This window comes from Rhinolophus sinicus, linkage group LG02 (genome assembly GCF_036562045.2).
Source record: "Rhinolophus sinicus isolate RSC01 linkage group LG02, ASM3656204v1, whole genome shotgun sequence".
NCBI classification, from domain to species: Eukaryota; Metazoa; Chordata; class Mammalia; order Chiroptera; family Rhinolophidae; genus Rhinolophus; species Rhinolophus sinicus.
Genome location: NC_133752.1, coordinates 92,563,604 through 92,587,148, shown reverse-complemented (window position 1 = coordinate 92,587,148; position 23,545 = coordinate 92,563,604). Strand labels below are relative to the sequence as shown.

The window sequence follows — 23,545 nt, the reverse complement described above, 5'->3', positions numbered from 1 at the left end:
TTACTCTTGGAAAAATGAGGGTGTTTTCCTGAGACAAATGGTGACAAAAAAGAGATTGGTTGCAGACACAGGTACATTTGGAGGTGGAAAAGAGAAAACTAAGGGAATTTGTTACAAAAGGGCTCGATTTTCCATTCAAAAGATAGAAGAACATCGACAGAGTAAAGAAAGTTCAAGGGAGAGGTTGGAAGATTCGAGGATTGTAGAAAAACAGCGCAAGGGGATGGGAAACACGTGTGTCTGGACCCCTGAAGGCCCAGCTAAGGGGATAAACCATAATTCTAGTTGTCCCAATAAGCAAGACCAGCAGCACTTTGGAAAATACAAATGGTTATAATAACTCAGTTTTAAAGACTGATAAAACCATTATGACTGAATATAAGCTGGATAGTTGTATCTGTCCTATAGGAGTGGTATGATAAATACAAAATACTTAGCAGAGTGCCTGGCTCGTAATTAGGGCCCAAATATATGTTAAAAATGAAAAACAGAAGAGGACATAATGTAATTCAAAGTGCTGACTGAGAATGGAATTGAGTTGTTAGATCATTAAATTTGGAATTATTAGGAAGAAATACAAAAAAGGCCGTTTTACGGGGGAAAAAGCAGGAAGCATCACAAACCTAGAATTATATACTGGGGGTGCCAAAAAATGTACACAAGTGGACCCTTTGGACAATGTTGCTCAAGCAGTAGTTCGCCGTAATCAGAAGTGTCTGGACGCTGATGGTAACCACTTTGAGCACCTCTTGTAATTCCAGAAGTCAAATGTGACTTTTATCCATCTTTTGTTATCAGTATATATTGAGTATTACAATTTTAACACAGTTTTCCTTTCTTAAAATGTCTATACATTTTTTTTTTTTTTTGCACCCTCTGTATTTTCTTATTAATTATGTTAGAAAACAGGTTTAGGAGGAGTAATCAAGAAGTAGGAGATATAACGACTAGATGAAATTTTCAACCCTAAATTTTCTGAGGGGATGATAAGGTCACTAATGTAACTATGGGAGTTGGTTCATAAGGAAACATATTTATGAAGGTGACCAGTGTTTTACACATGCTGAATGAGCTGGAAGTTGAGATTGCCCAGGATTTAGGATCCAGAGGAAAACTGTGAGAAGAATAAGAACCCAGATATGTGGCCTTCAAAGAGAAGAAACTTTTGAATAAGACTTAAGAACAAAATTTTGGAGGAAGCATCTAGTAGCTAGGAAGACAATGACCCTAATATGTAGCATTGACACTTTGATGACTTTATGAGAACAAATAGCTACTTTAGTGAAAACATCTTAAGCAGCAGAAATTCAGATTTTCGTTAAGGGGATACTGTCTTTCAAAAGGAGTTAATGACAGGACTTCTCTTTTTTCTGATACAATAGAATAAGAATTTTAGATTGTAGAGTGGAAACAGGAGAAGGGAAACGGCTCCAGGAAGGGGAAAAGCTAATATGGATGAAAAAGACAATCTGGAATATGTTGGGTGACCAGAGGGATCTTTACCTTGAGCAATTATTGCAAACCTTTGGAAAGAAATAAAGTAGATGATAAAGCTATATTGATGAAACAAAATTCCCACTATATTTCTTAAAGAACTTTAGTCAAAGTTATTTTGTTGCCTAGATGACATGAAAATTTCATGGTAAAGTGAAACATACATATATACATATACAACTTTTTCTACAACATATACTATTTTTTCTTCAATCTATGAATAGGATTGAACCTGGAAAGGAATGCAATTCCTCAAAATTCCCACCTCTTCTACATTTCTATATTAAAAACAATACTTGTATATCCCATCTTCTGAAGGAATCGCTTACCTCCAAAAACACATTCTGGGGTAAAGGAGATATCATCAAGGGCAATAAACATGTCTTCATTTCCACTCAAATCAGCTTCAAATGCCACCTTAAACGCACTGTTACTGGAGAGATGTACATGTGCATACATCCAACCGGCTCTCGTGTCCCCAATCACCGACCAAACCAGGATGTTTAGCCCAGATTCCTCAATGGTATACACCTAATATAATAAAAGGGAACAAAACAGAGAAAAAACAACTTTTTATGGGTTGGGACAGTAGAAGTGTACTTGGGTACTTTCTACCCAAGGCAGGATTTACTCAATGTGAATGGAAACCACTATTGAATTATTTTGGCTTGTTTCCATGGTGTTTAAAAAAGAAGGAGGCCTGCAGACTATTCTAAATTGACTTGATGTTTTTATGTTTTTGACATGTGGAGACTAATCTGATTTTCATATCAACATACCCTGTCAGCTGCTGCAAATTAAAATATGATTAGCCCTTCCCTTTAATGGGCCATGTAATAAACCAATCATCTCAAAACCATGGCTTGGTGGTTCAGAAGACAAACTTGGAGCCAGACTGCCTGCATTTGAACTCTGATTCTGCTCTTTATGGGCTTCCAGGTTGTTAATGAAAGAATGGAGTCTGGCAACGTAATATTTTCTATACATACAAACTGTGGTTATAAAGTGAGTGTATGGATGTTATTTTATTTTCCTTGGTGAATTAGACCTTTGGTTTTGTCATGTAATTTCTGCATACCAAATTGGACATCATAAAAACTGCAACCATTTTAAGTAACTGAAAAGTTGGAGGTGGTATACAACCAGAATTTTTCACCGCTAAAGAACGTCATCCATGTTCCATTAAGGTCATGTCACTGGAGAAAAAAAAAATCCTCATACTACATGAATAGGAGAATATACAAGTCATTTCGGAAACCAAAGTAATGTGCAGAAAATATTTCACATTTTGACAGAAAAGCTTCTTGAATTAACTAACATCAATATTCAGGACGTTTTAAAATGCAAGGAGTAACAGATTCAACAAACAAGAAATGAAATAGACACAGAGTTAACTTTGAAAGCAACCAACATGTCAAGTTCTATAATCATTTTTTAAACAGTAAAAAGCATTTCAAAACAAAACAAAAACTGCCAGTTCACAGCATTCTTTAAAAAAAAGAAATCTGTATTTAAACAACAACAGAAAAGGTAAAGCTGAAGAGATATTTTTCCTGCATTTTTTTTTTCACTGAACTTTTACAGTTATTATTTCCCTGGATTCCATATATACATATACATATACATATACATATACATATACATATACATATACATATACATATATATATATATATATGATATATGTATCATTTCCTTTGTGTGTGTGTGTGTATATATATATATATATATATATATATACACAATGTACATATATATTTATATATGTATATATAGCTTGTAATGTACGTCAGCAATAACTTATACGACTCTTGCTTTCACATAAGAAAAATAAGACCCAGAGAAGAGAAAAACACACGGACAGTAATTTTCTTTTATTGTAATAGTCGTTTTGTCCAATCACATTCCCCTTTATTGAAAAATCTTACTTTCTCACTTTTTTTATGTCAAAATTTATCTACAGATAATTTACCCTATAAATATTTATTCAAAATATATACTATCAGGAGAGAATAATATTACTTATCCTGTTACATATGATATAATATTGACATTCCACAAACACTACCAAGAGCCACCAAATAATTCAGACTCAGAAGTTAAACATGTGACGGATGTGCACCACTACAAAAAGTCTGAGGTCATGTCAGAAATCCACCTATTAATGGCAGTTAAACAAAACAAAAAACATAAATCAAGATGATAAAGAAAAACAGAAAAACTTTCCTAAGTTTGGAAACCTGAAAAGTGAGACTTTAACAGCAACATTTTGGAGAAGCAGACATCTCCTAAGCAAAAATCACTTTTTATATTGATTTCTCCATAAATGACATAATCTAAGACTAGACATGAAAGGGATCTGGGTCAGCTAACTGTTTCCAGTCTCACATATAAGCAAACACTCATCCCAAAGAGTTTTCAGCTCCAGGATTTGGTGGATACTTCATTTTCAAATTGATGCAAATTTCCTCCATTGTTAAATAAATTAAAAATAAACAGGTGTGAAGCTTCCCATTCAACTTGAAAACAAAACAACTCTTCAAAATTAAACTAAATTCAGCTCTTCTTATTGCATAAATCATGGGTTGCATCACAAATATTTAAAAGAGAATAACTTCAGTTTATAACTCGTTTTTCTAGGAAAATAAGTTTAGAAAATCAATTACGTGACATTATATCCAAACGTTTTCTGTATTTTTCTAAAACCCTGGCATATATGTATTTTAATTATTAATCTCTCCATGTAATTGTCCTTATACTTTACTTTCTTCTCTGCTTTCAGTCTTTTTACTCTTCAATCAATCCTACATGTTCTTGCCAAATTCCCCTTCGTTCCAATATATTTTTACTGGACTTCTCAAAACCTCATCATGATATCTCCTGACTGACCCCCAACCCCCTACCCATTCCATTATGAGCATTAATTCTCCAATAGATGTCAACATATATTATACCATTAATTCACCGTACTACAGTCCAAATTAATTCTGGTGAACTTCACTAACTCACTACTTAATTCCAATGAAACTTCTTGACAAGTTCATGAGTTGTTTCAATAGTAACATGTATTTATAATACCTTCAATGTACTAAAATTGGACAATTGCATGTATGTCAAGTGTTTGTGCAGACACAATGGCCAATGGAAATATTAGGAAGATAATTTAAGGATTCCATATAATGCTGGGTTTTATTTATGGCCAATGAAAAATTGACTAAGGCTAAAATTATAGTACTTGTTTCTTGCCTTTCAATAGACATAAAATTCATTGTCTCTTGAGAGTGTGTGTGTGTGTGTGTGTGTGTGTGTGTGTGTGTATGATAACTCTCAGGAAAAGATTTATTTTAAAAACCTTTTAAACATCTATTATTTTGAAAAAGCAAAATGGCTAATATCCTTGAAAAATAATTATAGTTTCATTTGTTTCTAATTTTACATTTCATTGCACACATGTTCCTGAAAAGCCAATTCATCTTGCAATAATAACTTATTATTTGAAACAGCTTTCTAAAAATCAACTGCTATATGACTAATTTGTGTAGTTCTGTTTTGAAATTTTAAATTTTGGTTGAAGACATACCCATTAATATAATAATAGTCAATATCATGTGTAATGAAATATTCACTTTATCATGATTTTTATCATAAAACAATATAGATTAAAAATATATAAAGATATTATAATGAAGTTATATTTTAATTAAGATTACATTATATTCAAAGATAATGTCATCAAAGTAACTGCTTATAGGACAGGAAAAGCTTTAAGAGAATTTACTAAATCAAAAAATAGAATAAAATAATGTCATCTAAATACAAATATTATAATATTATCTAATTAAATTTATGTTAAGTTTTCAAAGAAGTGATTCCTCAGTACTTAATTATAATGAAGATACCTTTGGAGGAAGACTGTCAACAACAGACATGAAGAAGTAATAGAAAATATGCAAATTAATGATTAAATTCAAGAGAAGTGTAGATAATTAGAGAACAGCTGCTTCAACAATATCCATGTATGTGTTGTCCAGGTAAAGAATTGAAAGAACTCGGTTAGTAGCTTTTCCTGAAGTTCCTCTCCTGCAGCTAGTCAGGCTCTCCAGGTGCCGGCAATAGTGACAGCAGGTCACTGGTGCTGACTTTGGGCCACTGAATGGACATTTCTGGATATCAGAAAGTCATCATCCATTTCATTAGGTACTTAGCTCACTAACATCCGTGCATGAAATGCATCAGCAAGAAGAAACCTTGGCTTTACTCAGCCAAGTACCCTCAGTTACTCTCAGCTGTTCTGCTAGGTGTCTGTTCTTTAATCACCACTGATAGGGAAAAATCAATAAACTGAGCTATGCTTAATCCTTAGCAGTGCGCAGTTTCTCATGGTTTCACTTGAAAACACTCAAATGTCATATAAGAAAAAAGTCCAAAGTAGTGAAAAGGGAAATTTTTCTCCAGAGGTGGTTATAGGCTTTACACTCATTTAATAAAGGATAAACATAACAGCAGTGCTGCCCATATTAAGGACAATTTAGCACATTCACATATATTATGTTATAGGAATCCTACTACATGTGTGGGCCTAGGGTAAGACTATCAACTGCCCTCTACAGAGCTGGAATTAGAAATGCAGAGAGAGATTAAACAATTCATTTCATTATACAGCCCAGACTTCCAGTCTCTATTACAGCAGGCGTGGAGCTCGGAAATCATCACTGTGGTCCTCAAGACAAGAGTAAATAAAGCTGAACAAACTGAAAGTCAACAACTCTTCTCAGACCCATCAGACAACGGAGGTCACAGAGCAATCGTGACAACTTTCCCCAAAATGGGAGAGGGGGGTGGACACTGAGAATCACAATTTACAAGAATGGAGAAGCCCAAGGACAGAAACTCCTGTGAAAACCTGCAGTAAGGCAGGAAAACCTGAACTATAGTAGATGAATTGCTGGAGGCTCACCGTGGACAAGTTTGAAAGTTAAATCTTCTTGGGGGGATCCCACATTTTGTGAGTTTGACCTCTAAGAGTCCTACCAGGTTCTCACATTGAAATTAATAAAATAAAAAAAGAAAGAAAGTTAGAGAAAAATCACCTCAAATTTTTGGCAGGAGGAAAGGAAAAGTAATCATTTTGAAATAAACCCCAAACATTCTGTTCTTCTATCAACCTGCCCTCAAGGCAAACTATTTATAGAGAGCCTAATTTACCAAAGTTTACCAGAGCCTAATAAATTGGGGGAAGGAAAATACTCAACTCTAGCCCCTGGTAATTTTCCATGTGGGGGAAGGGAGGTAAGCAAATAAGAATGACATCAGACTTCTCTTCAGAAACCTTGCAAACAAGAGGACAGTGATGTTAAATATTTAAAGTACTGAAAGAAAAACCTCTTACTTGGAATTCTGTATCTGGAAAACTTATTCATCAAAGTAAAGGGGAAATAAAGATTTTCTCAAACAAATAAAAAGTTGAGGAAATTTTTGACTAGTAGGTCTGCCTTGAAAGTAAAGTTAAAAGAAGTTCTTCAGAGAGAAGAAAAAGGATAATGTTCAGAAAAATCAGATCTACATAAGGAAAAAAAGAGTGTTAGAGAAGGAATAAATGAAGGTAAAGGAAATCTTTCATTTTTCTTATTACTAATTGATTTAATAAATAACAGTTTATTCAAAATAATAGCAAGACTGTATTAAGTGATTTTGGTGTTTAGGTAAGTGAAATGAATGGCAGCATGTTATAAGAGATGGGAGGGAGGAATTGAGAATACTGTGTTATAAAGTACTTGAACTACCCTTGATGTGGTATAGTGTTATTTGAAAGAGGACCTGGATTATTCCTAAATGCATACTGCAAATTCATGAGCCAACAATAAAGTAAGACCAAAAATCACTTTAAATGTCAGTTTTCTAAATACACCACTTAAAAGACAGAGATTGTTAGAGTGGATTAAAAAATAAGACACAACTACGTATTGTCTATAAGAAACCCAAGTTAAATATAAATACATAGATTAAAAGTAAAGGAATGGAGAAAGATACGCCATGTAAATATTCATGAAAGAAAGCTGGAAAAGCTATATATAAATTTTGGGCAAAGCAGGCTTAAGAAAAAGGAAAATTATCAGGGAAAAAGGATATTAAATAATGAGAAAGTGGTCAATTCTCTAAGATGAAATAATGATTCTGAATGGGTATGGACCTAACAACATCAAATGAGGCAAAAACTGGTAGAACTGTAAGAAAAAAATAGATGAATCCACTCTTACAGTTGGAAACTTCAACACCCCTCTATCAGTAATTGACAGATCAGGAGGCAACAAATCAGCAAAGGCATAGTTGACTTAATAGCATCAGTCAACTGGATCTAATTTACATTTATAGAATACTTCATTCAGCAACAACAGAATAAATACTGTTTTCAAACTCACAGAAACACTTGCCAAGATGGGTGACATTCTGGACCATAAAATACACTGTAGCAAATTTAAAAGAATAGAAATCATACCACATATGCGCTCAGATCACAATGTAATTTAACTAGAAATCAGTGACAGGAAGATGGCTGGAAATCCCAAAATATGTGGAGATTATACAACATATTTCTCAGTAACACATGTGTAAAGGAAGTCACAAGAAAAACTAAAACTATTTAGAATTAAATGAAAATGAGAATACAGCTAATCAAAATTAGTGGGATGAAGTGAAGCAGTGCTTACAGGGAAATTTTATAGAATTAAACATATATAAGTAAAAAATACAAAAGTCTAAAATCAATAATCTAAGAAGTTCTTTGAAAAGAGCAATAAAATTGCTAAACTTCCAGCCAGATTACCTAAGGGAAAAAAAGAGAGAAAATACAAATACAATATCAGAAATGAAAGAGGAACTATCAGTATAGATTTCCTGAAAGGGTAATAAGGATCATTATTAATAATTCTAGGCCCACATATTTGATAATCTAGATGAAATTGACCAATTCCTTGAAAGTCACATTTACCAAAACCCAGACAAAGAAAAATAGATAATCTGAATAGGCCTATATCTATTAATGAAATGAATAAGTTATTAACTTTCCAACATAGAAAGCACCAGACCCAGATGGGTTCACTGGTGAATTTCAACTTTTAAGGAAGAAATTATACTAGTTCTCTACAATCATATCCATACAATAGAAACAGGGAAAACCTTTTCATTCTGTGAGGCCAGCTTTACTCTAACGTCAAAATGAGTCAAAGACAGTACTAGAAAGGAAAATTACAGACCAGTTTCTCCCATGAACACAGGGATGTAAAGATCGTCAACAAAATATTAGCAAACTGAATCCAACAATGTGTAAAAAGAATTATATACAACCACCAGGTATGCTAGATTGGTAAACATTGGAAAATTGACTAATGGAGTTTATCATATCATCAGGATACAGAAGAAAAATCATATAATTATGTAGATAGATGCAGAAAAAGCATACAACAAAAATCCAAAACCCATTCAGGATAGCAAGTCTTCAGAAACTAGGAATAGGAAGGGAGCTTGTTCAACTTGATAAAGATACAAAGAACCTACTTAACCACATTCTTATGGTGAGAAACTTGATACTTTCCTGCTAACATCAGGAGAAGAAAAGATGTCTTCTCTCACTGCTTCTATTCAACATTGCACTGGATATCCTAGCTAATGCAATGAAAGAAGAAAAGGAGATAAAAGATATATTGTCTGTAAAGAAATAAAAATGCCTTTGTTTGCAAGTGACATGGTTATCTACGTAGAATATCCAAAGAATCAACAACAACAACAAAAACACCTGAAACTAGTAAGGAATTTATAACACGGTGGCAGGACACAAGGTTAATATACAAAAGTCAATTACTTTCTTATATTTCAACAATGAACAATTGGATTCCATGTATTAGCACAGAAAAAAAAAAATATATATATATATGATTGTATAAATGTATAAATGTAGCAAAAAGTACATGAAGAACATTACAAAACTGATGAAAAACATCAAAGATCTAAAAAATTGATCTTTGTGTTCCATGAGGAAGACTCAGTTTGTCAAGATGTAAGTTCTCAACTTGATGACAAATTCAATTCAATCCCAGTCAAAATATCAACAAATTATTTTGAGGCTATTGACAAACTCATTCTAAAGTTTATAAGGAAAGGCAAAAGACCCCAAACAGCCAACATAATATTGAAGTAAAAGAACAAAGGCAGATAACTGACACTACCTGACTACAAGACACTATGTAAAGCTACACTAATCAGGGCAGTATGTTATTGGTGAAAGAGTAGACAAATTATTTGATATAATTGTCAATTATTTTTGGACTCCTATAAATATAGTCAACTGATCTTTGACAAAGAAACAAAGGCAATTCAAGGAGGAAGGTTAGTGTTTTCAAAAAATGGTACTAGAACAACCAGTCATTCATATGCAAAAAAAAAATATTTCTAGACACAGAGCTGCCATGTTTCACCAAAATTAACTCAAAATGATTCACAGACGTCAGTGTCAATGACAAAACTATAAAAATTCTAGACTATAACAAAAAATCTAGGTGATCTTGGACAGTGATCTTTTACATACAAAACCCAAATCATGAGCTATGAATGAAAAAAATTGGTAAGTTGGACTTTATTGAAATTTAAAACTTCTGATTGGTGAAAGACACTGCAATGAGAATGAAAAGACAACTGAGACTGGAGAAAATAATTTAAAACACATATCTGGTAAAGGACTGGTATCCAAAATAGACAAAGAACTTTTAAAATTCAAAAATAAGGAAACAACACGATGAAAAAAATGTACGAAAGATCTGAATAGATAGATACCTTATCAAAGAAGCAATACAGATGGCAAATGAGCATCAGATAATATATTCAACATCACATGTCATCAGGGAAATGCAAATTAAAACACCTATTAGAAAGGCTACCGTTCAAATTACTGAAAACACGAAATGCTCATGAGGAGCCATGGGGACTCTTTATCATTGTTGGTGGGAATGCAAAATGGTACAGCCACTTTAGGAGACAAGTTTGCAGTTTCTTATAAAACTAAACATACTCTTAACCTTATCATGCTCCTTGGGTTTTACCCAAAAGAGTTGAAAGCTTATTTCCACACAAAAACTTGCACATGAATATTCATAGCAATTTTATTTATAATGTAAAATCTTGGGAACAACCAAGAGGTTCTTTAAGGTGAATGGATAAATACACCTCAGTACATCCATACAAGGGACTCACTCAGTGATGAAAGAAAAATGAGCTATCAAGCCACAAAAACAGACATGAAGGAAGTTAAGTATATATTTCTAAGTAAAAGAAGCCAATCTGAAAAGGCTATAAAACTTCTACAAGATAACATAGGAGGAAAACCTAGGTGACCTTGGTTTGTTTTTTTGTTTTTCGTTTTAAATATCAGTTTATGGGTAATAATATGGGGAATGCTAGGAGATTGCCAGGGTCTACAGTGAGGAGCTTCTCAGGAATAGACCGACAGATGGAAAGAATAACTCAGATAGACAAGCAGACAGACAGACAGACAGACAGACAGACAGACAGAGGGACAGGCAAACAAAGACAAATGGGTAAGAGGGCTAGGCCCAGCCTCAGCAGCTGTATCTGGACTTCAGATCCAGCTCTCTCCTGGGGACCTGGGATGTGAGCGGGGCTGGCAGGGGCCTCAGTTCTTGTAGGGGCCCCTCTCCTCACTTTCTTGTATCGCCAACAGGCTGGGATGTTGTGCAAGTGGTATTTCTGGGGTTAGATAACTGTTGGTCTGGGAGTGGGGGTGCAGAAAAGGTCAAGGCTCTTAGAGGTTTCCTGGGTGGGGTGGGGTTAGCGGGCAGCACTGTGGGGAAACTGGTCAGGCACCAGGCCCTGAGCAGAGCACCACTCAGCAGGGCCCCTGTGTCCCGGGCAGGCCCCCCACACTGCTCACCACACCAACATGGTACAAGAAATAGTTTCAAGTATGATTCTGATTATATGAATTTCTGGAAAAGGTAAAACTATAAAACACAGTAAAAACCATCCCCGGTTGCCAGGGGTATGGGGGTGGTAGGGAGGGATGAATAGGTTTAGTCCAGGGGAATTTTAGGGCAGTGACACCACTTTTATGATACTGTGGATATGTCGTTATACATTTGTGAAAACCCACGTAATGTGTAACACAAAGGGCGAACCCAATGCAAACTATGGACTTCAGTAGTAAAGCATTAACATCAATGGTAACAAATGTACCACAGTAACGCCACCTGTTAATAATAGTGGAAATTGGGGATGGGGAATACGAGGCATATATGTGAACTGTCTGAGTATTCTGCTCAGTTTTTCTGTAAATCTAAAACTGCTCAAAAAATAAAGTCTCCTTGCAAATGGTAAGATTTCATTCTTCTTTATGGCCAAGTAATACTCTTGCATAAATCTGCCACAGTTTCTTAATCCATTCGTCTACCAATGGGCATTTTGGTTGTTTCCACATCTTGGCTATCGTGTATAGTGCTGCAATAAACATAGGGGTGCACATATTTTTTTGAATTAGCATTTTGGATTTCTCTGGATAGATACCTAAGAGTGGAATTGCTGGGTCATAAGGTAGTTTGTCTAACTATTACGTTGCTTTGTACACCTGAAATAAAAACATAAACACAAATAAAAAATAAAGTCTCGTAATTATAAAACAACCAAAAATATACATCACACAGAATGACAGAGCTAGTAAGAAACTTTTCTTATCTGCTTAGATTCACTCAATTGCCTAATGAGTCAGAAAACCACAAACGTCTCATCCATCTCAATGCCAATTAAAACAGTTATTTAGTCAGTTGGTCTTCTAAACACATTTACTCACTCTTTCTTTCGTCCCTTCCCTCTTCCCCTTACACTTTCTATTTCTAATTTTGGACATTTATAAAAGTCAGATGGCACACCATCTTTCATTTTGCCAATGTCAACAATTTTCCCCAACTCCCTCTGAAAACACCAAGCACCACCGTGTAATCAGAGGCACGGATTATTAACACACCAGGGATATTAAGCTATCAAAGGAGGCATTGAAAAATTCAGTAACAACAAATTTTCTAGAACTGGGACCCAAAGCACAGTTAATAAGAATGTCCTTTCAATGGTATAAGAGTTTCTTCCAGATCCCTCCCCACTGCCCCTTTCCTCTGTGTCTTACTGCTTTCTCCATCCCTTTGCTCTAGCCACAAGGCTCCCTTGCCAAGCCTCCTAAATCCCAGGGACACTCCTGACTTGTAGCTTTGCACTGTTTCTTCTCTCTGTCTGAAACGTTCTCCCACCGGGAACTCATATTTTCATGGCTCACTCCCTCACCTCCTTCAAATGTTTGCTCAGGGTTACATTCTTACTGCGGCCTACTCTGACCTTGGTTTTGAAAATGAGCCCATACCCAGCTCCACCAGTCCTCCTATTCTGCGTCAGACTGTTACATTGTCCTTAAAATGACTACCTGGTTTGCTCATTCATCACATTTCCTGCTTCTGTCTCTTCCTTCCATTATAACATAAATTCTAAAAGGGCATGGAGTCGGCCTGTTTTGTTTATTTATGTATCTTAAACACTTAGACCACTGCCAGGTACATAAAAGGTGCTCAGTAAACATTTGCTAAAGAATAAAAGAATGGAAAATTAAAGACTTAAGAACTTTAGTGTTGGAAAGGATCTTGGAGACCTTCTAGTAACAAAACAAAACAAAACACAACTTCACAGAGGACTAGAGGGAGCAAGTGACTCACTAGTCAGTGATGCAAGAGCTTTTACAGTAGATGTAAGAGCTCACGTTTCTCTCTGTGCAATTTCTACCCTAGCCAAATCATTATTTTACTTGGAAAAGAAATGTATCTACCTGCAAAAATCAGGAATCTGAGGGAACTGCAGTGATGGCTAGTAATGCTCTAATCATTACATTTGCAAATAATTACTTAATTACACAAACATCACTACAACTTCCTTTCTAGGTTTGGAGGTCAATGAGTTTGGAAGTCAATAAGCTAAGGTATCTTAAGATAAGGAATTCACCATGGGTAAGTAGGAGAATGGGTGATCACATACAGAGAGTGCCAGAAAAATGTATACACATTTTAAGAAAGGAAAACTATATTAAAATTGTAATACTCAATATATACCAATAACAAAAGATGAATACAAGTCACGTTTGACTTCTGCAATGACAAGAGGTGCTCGAAGTGGTTACCATCAGTGTGCAGACACTTCTGATCAGAGTGAATTACTACTTGAGCAACGTTGACCAAAGTGTCCACTTGTCTACATTTTGGGCATCCCCAGTATATATATATATCATATATATATCATATATATACATACACATATACATATAGGCTTACAACAATCAAAATCTGAATTGAAAAACAATCTAAAGAACAAAATGAAGAACATTTAAGCTCTGTCTTTAAAGGTTAAAGAAATAGGTCACTCTTTTTTCTTTGTCTTTCTCATTTGACATGGGAGATAAAGAACACCATTTTTTTCTCTAATATCTCAAAGTAAATTCAGTGAGTTCATTCACATGAAACCACTGTCCAAACTATAAAGAGCTCTCCAAAGTTCACTGGTATATGTGCTATAAGGAAGCTTCTCTGGTCATGTTATTTAAAAAGCATATTACTTTCCTCCAGTGTTTAACCTACCTAGCGGTAAGTACACTGAACAGTGTTGTGATGAGGGGGTAGGACCCTGATTCTAATCCTGGCTCTGCCAAGGCTAATTGGGTGTCTTAGGCTAAATTAGTTAATCTCTTTAAACCTCAATTTTTCCTCTATTGATTGGAGGATGTTAATAACTACCTGATAGGTCTCTTATTAGGTTTAAATTAATATAATACATATAAAGTAAGTACCAACATTATGTACGTGTGCTTTTCATTACTCACATGCTTGCTATTACATATCATATATCATCTACTCTGAAAAAAAGAGCTAATTTATTAGGATGAGTCATGCTAATGAGTCATGTTAATGAGAATGTTAACTGGGTAATTTCATCATGAAGGGCTGATATTCTTTTGTGGGATTTAAAAAATAATGTCAGGGTGTCATTTTGGGTTTTTCAGGTTTATTTACAAAAGCATTGTTAGCATCCTTATAAATATGTCTGATAATAAAGTTCGTGAACTCATTCTAGAAAAAGTGCTACATACGTCATACTCAATATCGCTGTAGTCAGCTCCAAAGTACTCCCCCTGGGAAGCTATGCACCCATGCAAGTTGCTTAGTACATCCTTCAAACCAATTTTGGAACTCTTTTTCTGGAATGGCCATCAGAGATGTTGTACTACCCTGGATGTCCTGAATGTCATCAAAATGTCTTCCTTTCAATATTTTCTTTATCTTTAGGTAAAGAAAGAAGTCATTGGGGGCCAGGTTAGGTGAGTAGGGAGGGTGTTCCAATACAGTTATTTATTTAACTGGCTAAAAACTCCCTCGTAGACAGTGTCGTGTGAGCTGATGCATTGTCGCAATTCAAAACCCATGAATTGTTTGTGAAAAGTTCAGGTCTAACTGTTTCATGTAACCTTTTCAGCACTTCCAAATAGTAAACTTGGTTAACTGTTTGTCCAGTTGGTAAAAATTCATAATGAATAATCCTTGATATTAAAAAAGGTCAGCAACATTGTTGCAACAAGGTCGGAAACTTAATTGTCCTACTTCATAAGGGGAATAAGAACCAGAGAGCTTTAGACATTTTGTAAGTTTTGGTTATTAGTAACTTAGAAATCTGGGTCTAGGACAAAGGTTTCCTGTATTTCAGTCGATTACCTTTCATGAACATCACTGGGTTTGCAATAAACAGCACTGGCTGTATCAGAGGAAGAAGAGCCAAGAAAAATTTCAGCTACTATGCATGTGGAAGTTGAAATGGCTGATTTGTATTTAGCTCTACAACATTAACCTTACATTCTTTGAAAGAGGCAGGCAATTTAGAAGTAATCAGAAATAAAGCACCAACCAAATGTCTCTTAATAGTAGAATGGCCTACGTTGCACTCAATGTTAGCCTGATACTTAGATATTTTTTTCTCCCGACTAATAATATCACTGTACAAATCACCTTCAAAATGCAGTCAAAACACCTTTGCTCAAAATGAAGGAAAATTTAGACTGCAAAACAGCAAATAGAAAAAAACAAACAAACAAACAAACAAAAGGAATAGTGATTTGATTTACGTTTCTTTGAGTGTGCTCTGCAAATTTGTGAATATTTGAAAAAATGATTTCTAGTTCTGGTGGCTAACTGAAAACATATGTTTACCTGTACTTGTCAAGTATGTCCCATTGCAAAGACAGAAAAACTATTGAAATAAATCCACAGAAGCACCAGAAAATCAGAAGCATAGCTACCAACATACAAAAATAGTAAGAACTTTCTGGAAGTTTTCAATCAAATGGAAACTGTTGGATGAAAATACATAAATAAAACTGAGGAACTTGCAAATATCTACAGGTGAAGAAAAGACCAACAACAACAAAAAAAACACAAGTGACTGTTCCAGGCAGAATGCTGGAGTACCTCAAAGAGATGGAGCACAAAGGAGCTGTGTGTGTGTCACCAGCTGGTAATTCAGCAAAGATCTCCATAAAAAGTCAGGTCGGTCCCTTGTGCCAGGAGTTGTTGATGCCAGCATTCATAGAACACGAGGGGTGGGCAAATATTGCTGAAGTGGGAGATCTGACACATAAGTTTCCACGAGTGGACACTGAGACCAGAGGAGAGCTGGTATTCCTTGTGGCTGCCACGAAGTACTGTGTTTTGCCATGTATAATGTGCACCCACGTTCTTGGCCCAAACTCTCAGGGAAAAAAATCTTTCGTTGTAATTTTTTAATTCAAATTTCTATTTGTTTACATTTAGGTACTTCTTTTTTGTATTCTAAAGGAATTTTAGCACTTATTTTTTAACATGCTATGGTGCAAAAAATTGTATGTAACAAATAATTCCAAAACACAAGAACAGATACAAAGTACAAGAAATTTTATGTACTGGTAACAAATTTACGATATTTACCCATCATAGAAGTCCAAGAACTCTTCATCATTGCAAGTTGTAAGTTCAACAAAACCAATTATAGTATTCCAGGGTATTATTTTGCATATGGATATTGTTACTGATTTCTATAGTTACACCTTTAACTTATAAGCATAAAAAAAAAGAATTAAAAACATTTATATAAAGAATTAGTACTACCCATGTATAATGTGCATCCTTATTTTTCCCTCACAAATTTGGGCAAAAATGTGTGCAGTATACACAGCAAAATATAGTACTTGTACCTCCCTCAACAAATAAACAAGCTACCATTACATCACAAATGCACGCACACTAGAAAACAAGGTTCCACCTTTTCTACCAGACAAACAGAAACCAGAGCTTTGACTTAGAATGCATGTGCACTGCTAGAGGAATGAATGGCATTTCTTACTTGGTCGGAGGAAATAAAACATATATAGTAATATTATTCCGTTTAGACTTATCCACATAAAGCAATAGAAAACAAAACTGATAGTAAATAACCAAACAGTTGAGAAAAATTCTAAGAGAGACTTTAAATTGAACAGAATACTAGGAGAACAGCTTGAGGAAGATTGCTAATAGAATAAATGGGAAATTAAAGAAATATAATTAATTTCCTTGAGAGAACTGGATGTCCATCATATCTATAAAATAGAACAGGATATTATGAAAAAGAAGCATTCAGAGTTCTTGGAAATTAACAATATGATTATGAAAACCCCAGAGATGAACTGAATAGCAGAATCAATACAGACTAAGTTCCAAAAAGTGAACTGCAAAACTGATCCAAGCAATCAGAGTATATAAAGTGCCAGAAGATGAAGAGATGAAAAAATTTTAAATATATGCAAAGGGATAGCAAGGGTAGATCCAGAAGTTTCCACATCTGTTTAATAGCTTTTCTAGGGGATAAATTACACATGGGAATCTCCCAGTAGTGAAAAATGATGAGGGCTCATCAAATTTCCAGGGGAATTTATGAACTTCAGGGATCAAAAATATATTTCACTCACTTTCTGAGAGTAAATTAGGATATGTAAAAATTCTGGAGGAGAAATAATCAGACAGACATCGGTCTTCTACAAGGAAGACATAATGGATATTAGAATACATGGCAACAATGCCTTTATAACTTAAGAAAAAACAATTTTGAACCTACAAGTTCATACCCAATCAAGCTGTCTTTCCAATGCATGATATGTTTTCTTCAGTCAATCAGGAACTCATAAAGCTTATCACCTATGTATGCACTACCTCTAAAATGTGTATGAACCAAACATGCTGTTATGGGCTGAATGTGCCTGCCCCAGAGTTCATATGTTGAACCTAAACTCGATTACTTTAAAATATGACTGTATTTGGAGATAGGAGGTGATTAAATTAACATTAGGCCATTAAGGTGGGTCCTAATCCAATTTTGCAGAAGAAGAAGAAATTTGGACAGAGGAAGGGCTATACCAGAGAGGATGAGCACACTCAAGATAAAAACCACATGAGGACAGGACCTGGTGAGAAGGCTGTCATCTCTGCAAGCCAAGGGGGGAGAACTCAGAAGAAATGAAACCTGCCAACACCTTGATCTTGGACCAGTAGCATCCAGAACTATGAGAAAATTGTCTGTTGTTTTAGCTACCCAGTCTGTGGTCTTTTATTACAGCAGCCATAGAAAACTTATATACGTACTAATCTAAAATAATTCAATATAGAAGATTGTATGGGAATGGTACAGAGTAATGAGCAAAGATATCTGTAAAGGTTTGATTTGATAATTACATAGTGGTGAGGCATTTGAAAGAATGTGATTGCCAAGGGAGTAGAAGAATTATTTACATCCTGAATCTTATGTTCCAGCCTATTTTAGTAAGTCATAGAGCTGTTTGGGAGATGAGCCAGGTCAATAAAATCTTGCCATTGATATTCATTTATTTGAGGAGTGGGTAGGTTAGTGGTATGCAGTTAATTTTCAATGATAATGGATAAATATTTAGAATGAGTTTACTAAAAATTAAGTATCCATTTCAGAAAAAGACAAAGCAATTACAATGTATAAATACTGGGAATAAGCAAGGACAGAGGATATCCAATCAACCCAACTAAAGACAGAGGTAAAGGGAAAAATAATGAAACAAGAAAAAAGACAAATAGAAAACATTATGATGAAATAGTAACCATGACACTGAATTGATTTATGAAAAATGGATGCTCAGATTATAAGAAAAAAAATAACCCAGCCATATGTTACTTATAACGGACATAATTAAAGCCACATATCATGGAATATTAAAAATAAAGGGATGGGTAAGATACTACTAAAGGAATTATTTTAAAATTGGTAAGAATATCCATGTTATTAACAGACAAAATACAACTTCAGAGAAAGTTTGCTCTCTAATATCTCAAAGTAAATTCAGTGAGTTCATCCACATGAAACAGGGAAAACATAAAGATGGATATTTCATATTGATAAAAGTTATAATTCCCCAAGCAGATATAACTGTCTTGAATCTTTACACATTCAACAATATGGCTTTGAACTATAAAGTGTTGAGACTGATAAAAACAAAAAGAAAAATTGAGACTTTTATAATTATACTGGGGGAATTGAAAATACCTTTTTACTAAACCGACAAATTAAGTAGATAACAGTGAGTAAGGATGGAGAGGATTATGATTTATCTCTGTGCTTCTATCATCTCTCTAGCATCTATTTTTGTAGCCAGCTGAGGAGCAATCATTCTTTCATACATCTGGAGAAAATTTACGAATACGTATATAAAATTAATGTATGATAATGGAGGCATGTCAGATCAACAGGGGGAGGACAGAGCACTGAATGAATGCTGTTGGAAGAACTGGCTTGCTAAAATCATGAGCTTCTAGCTTCTCACTATACGTACACAAACGAATTATAGGTGGATTAGTTAAATCTAGAAATCAACGTTGCATAAAACTAAAATAAATAAGAATATTTTATTATTTTATGGTAGGAAAGTTCTTCCTAAACAAGGCTTTAAAAGCCAGAATCCATAAGGAAAATAGGTTAACAGGTTTCATGAAATAAAAAAGTAAAAGAAAAGTTGCTTTAACTGAACATGGCCAAAAAGAAATCTGAGAAGTTATATCAGCTTGAGAGCCAGACTTCTAAGCAAAGCTGAATTTTGGTTTTGTCTCAAGGTGACTTTGCACTTAGTCCGTTTGTAGGTAAATGTAAGAAATACCTTCTTTTGCAAATTCCCATGTCTGTGTCTTAAAACTGTGACATGATTTTAATTTTAGCAGCACAACTCTTCAATGTGAGGTCACTTTCTTTTTCTGCTTTTTTTGTATTTCAAAGGGAAAGTCTATTTTGAAGGTCAAATTAGATTAGCTCCTTCTCTTGAGTGTCAGCCTTTGCATTTTGTGTGATTTATCTCCATCCTGCCTAATTTATTATTTAATAGCAACTTTTAGCAGTATTTTTACCATCCTAAGGTTTATTTTTCTGTTTTACACAATGGTAGATACGATACACATCTCAGAAAGTTTTTTCTACCTGTGCTATGAAAGTCTCTCTTTGCTGTCAAGATCTACACATCCACCTCTGCTAAGCTGTTAACATAAACCTGTGATTCTTACCTTGTGATACATGATGGTTGTGTGTTTAACACACTCCACAAGGTGAAGCACGTTGTGCGATATTGTCTGTCATGCAAACTGCCTAGCAAAATGCCTACCACAGCAGATACAACCTTACTTTTCTTTTCTATTCAATAGGAACTATCAGATTAAAATACGGGACACTGATATTACATTGGGAAAATCTTGAATCGATTCTCAAAAAGGAACAGAATCACTAAAACACACTTTGGTTCATTTTAACTATTGTGATGGCATATTACTTGCAACACATCTTAGCAATGATTGCAGTATACCAGTGTGTGTGACATATCGTGAAATACGGCTCCAGCTGCTTTCCATATTTTTGCTTAAAATATATGCAATGCTCAAGTAGAGTATAATCTAGATCTTCTGCAAGTCCGTTAAGATGCAGAAATTTGCTAACTATTCTCAACAACTCCTACACGTATCTCTACCATTAATGCCTGGGGATATTGTATATACTACTATTTTCTCCCTTAAACACAATCTACTATTATTCTCAAAAGCCGTACTGGATAAATTGTGTGCACCACTTGTGAAAAGAATGACCATGAAGTTCAGCATAAACAGGAATGAAAGAGACCTGATTAGTCTGGAACATCAGTTAAAATGTACCTTGGAAAAAAAATAAAATTATAGATGGAACATTTTTAGCAATTCAACAACTTTCATAACATATTATCATAAAAGACGCATTTAAAATTAAGCATTAATAATACAAAGAAGGAATAAAACAAAATAATCTGATGCGTAAATTTCCTTAAGGATATGTCATACAAACTAGTACCTATTTAATTTTTAATACGTATTTTCATAAATGTGATTTAAACAATTTTGAGTATTTTTTCCTTTTGAAACAATATTTTTTCTCATTTTTATTTTTATTCAACAGATGCCTGGAAGAATTTATGCTACACAAGTGATAATTTCAAAATGAGCCAGGTCCTCGTCTAGGTGGTGACATCTCATGGTAATAACCAGAGTCTACGGGGCAGCTTAACACAGTTCAGCACTTGGTAAGTTATTTCTTCCCTGCACCAAATGGTGACATAATGCCCTGATTAAGTGAACATAACCTAAAATTCATTTCCTCTATTACTAGGAACTATGCACTATATCTCATTGATTCATTATTATCATATGACTACATACATATGGGTGGTGAGGGTAGGTGCCAACTGGTGTATCAGATGTCCTTTGTAGGATATCTCAAAGTCCCTGGACGTTGCTGGTGCACTATGCCCCAAAGGGCCCACGGTCATTGTGTATTTAGGAAACACAGCTAAAATGGGTAAGACTCTTTTCCTTCTCTGCCAAACTTCTTATTCTGAAGTTCAGGGGTCTGGGAACATCATAGGGAATACACAGAATTTCCTTCTGCACTAACTTACAGAGAGTGACCCCTGAAAGGTCGGGCTCTTCTAACAGGACAACTGTAAGTCTAAAACCAAACTTGAGAGGATTCCAAAACTGACCAAAGGAGGCTTTAGTCAGTTTGACAAAGAGGGTGTCGTCCTGCTGGCTCTTATTCTGGAACTGCTCATTCAACAGTTAATCACGAAAAGCAGCAGAACTACAGGATTAAATGGCATATCGCTTCGGCAGTTATACATAAAACAAACATCTACACATTCATTTACCACCAGGCTTCTCAGTTCCTATAAAACACCTGCCTTCTCTATGCAATACTCTACTTTGCAGGCTGGGATAAATCAGAATGGTTTGGCTTTTTATCTGAAAATGTAATAGAAAGATCATAGCTGAATTTCACTTTGATCTCATCAATTGTACAAGTCTTCTTTGACAGGTGGAGCTTTATAAGATGCCTTTCATTGATATACTAATAAAATTAAATCATGCTTTATTGAGATAATAATCTTCATGTGCCAATGGAGATCTAAGTCTTACTCATCACATGTAGAAATTGCTTTCCAGTTTATCCTTATACTCCATTTTAAACCAAGTTGTACCTTCTCTGCTCCTGGATACCATTTTTTAACTTGTCCCCAGTTGCAATCATACTTCGGGCCTCCTCCTACCCACCAGCCCTTATCCCTTTTCCATATAGCAACCACACAGACATTTTAAATTTTCCAATGTATTATTCCTTAATTTGATACTCTGCTATGGATTAAATGTCTGTGTCCTCCCCCAGTTCATATGTTGAAGACCTAATACCCAAGGTTTTGGTGTTTGGAGGTGAGGCCTTTGGGAACTAATTAGGTCATGAGGGTGAAGCCCCCCATGAATCATAATCATGGGATTAGTGGCCTTATAAGAAAAGATACAAGAAAGATGATCTCTCTCTTCCAGGTGAGCACATAGTGAGAAAACAGCCATCTGCAAAGCAGGAAGAGGGGCCACACCAGAAACTGAATGGGCAGATACCTTGATCTTGGACTTGACAGCCTCCAGACTGCGAGAAATAAATTTCTGTTGTTTAAGCCACCTAGTCTGTGGTCATTTGCTACAGCAGCTCAAGCTGTGTAAGATACTCTCCAATGACTTCCTATTGTTCTTAGAACAAAATCTAATCTCCTTACGGTTCCTACAAGGCCCTATATGAGCTGGCGCCTGTCTATCTGTTTGATCTTCTCTCTCTCTCTCTCTCTCTTGCTTATTTTGTTCCAGCTATACAGCCCTCAAATTCCTTCCATCTTTGAGCTTTCTCATTAGCTTGCTCCCTCTGCCTAGAATATTCTTACTCCAGATATTCATGAGGCTGACTTCTTTGTGTTTTTCAAACCTAAATTTAAACATCATCTTTTCAGAGAGGCTTCCTTACCATTCAATGTAAGATAAGTCTCTCAGCAGACCATAAATTATTATTTATCACAGAAAACTGTTCTACTTGCTCCAGAGTACTATATCACAAGTTGAAGTTTTCATATTTATGTGTTTGTTTTTTTAAATTTGTTTTCTGTCTTCCCCTACGAGAGGGTAGTTTTTAATAAGTAAATGTAAGGAGGACAAGTTTAAACTGACTGGTGTTGACTCAAAATTTTTCACTGTTTACAAGTTAATATCTTCAAAAGATTTGTGTTTTCTTTGGATTGGCCACTAATACCAGATGGTACCAATGCAGAAAACATAAACTGCTCTAACATATTTCAAATAGAGAAAATTTAACATAGAGAATTGGTTACAAAGTTTATGGAAGTGATGAGAAACCGCCACGGAATTTGTGAGACAACCTATAGATTAGTATGTGCAGGAAGATGTTTCCATCCCTAAAACTAGAACATCCAAGGGAAGTAGTCACCAAAGCTGAGTTGCTGGAAGAAGATGGAATTTGGCAAGCATACGTGGTGGGAGCTAAAACTAACAAGGCAGGGCCTATCTGGAGGAAACTGAGTTATAGA

General features: G+C 35.1%; 1 protein-coding gene across 1 annotated transcript in view; it reads right to left on the bottom strand.

Annotated features, from left to right (window-relative positions):
• Positions 1 to 23,545, bottom strand: part of MALRD1 (MAM and LDL receptor class A domain containing 1) — a 541,690-nt gene that overhangs the window by 116,942 nt on the left and 401,203 nt on the right. Inside the window, exon 33 of the mRNA XM_074324842.1 lies at positions 1,824 to 2,025. Coding sequence (XP_074180943.1) covers positions 1,824 to 2,025 — 202 coding nt within the window. The remainder of the gene's footprint in view (positions 1 to 1,823; positions 2,026 to 23,545) is intronic.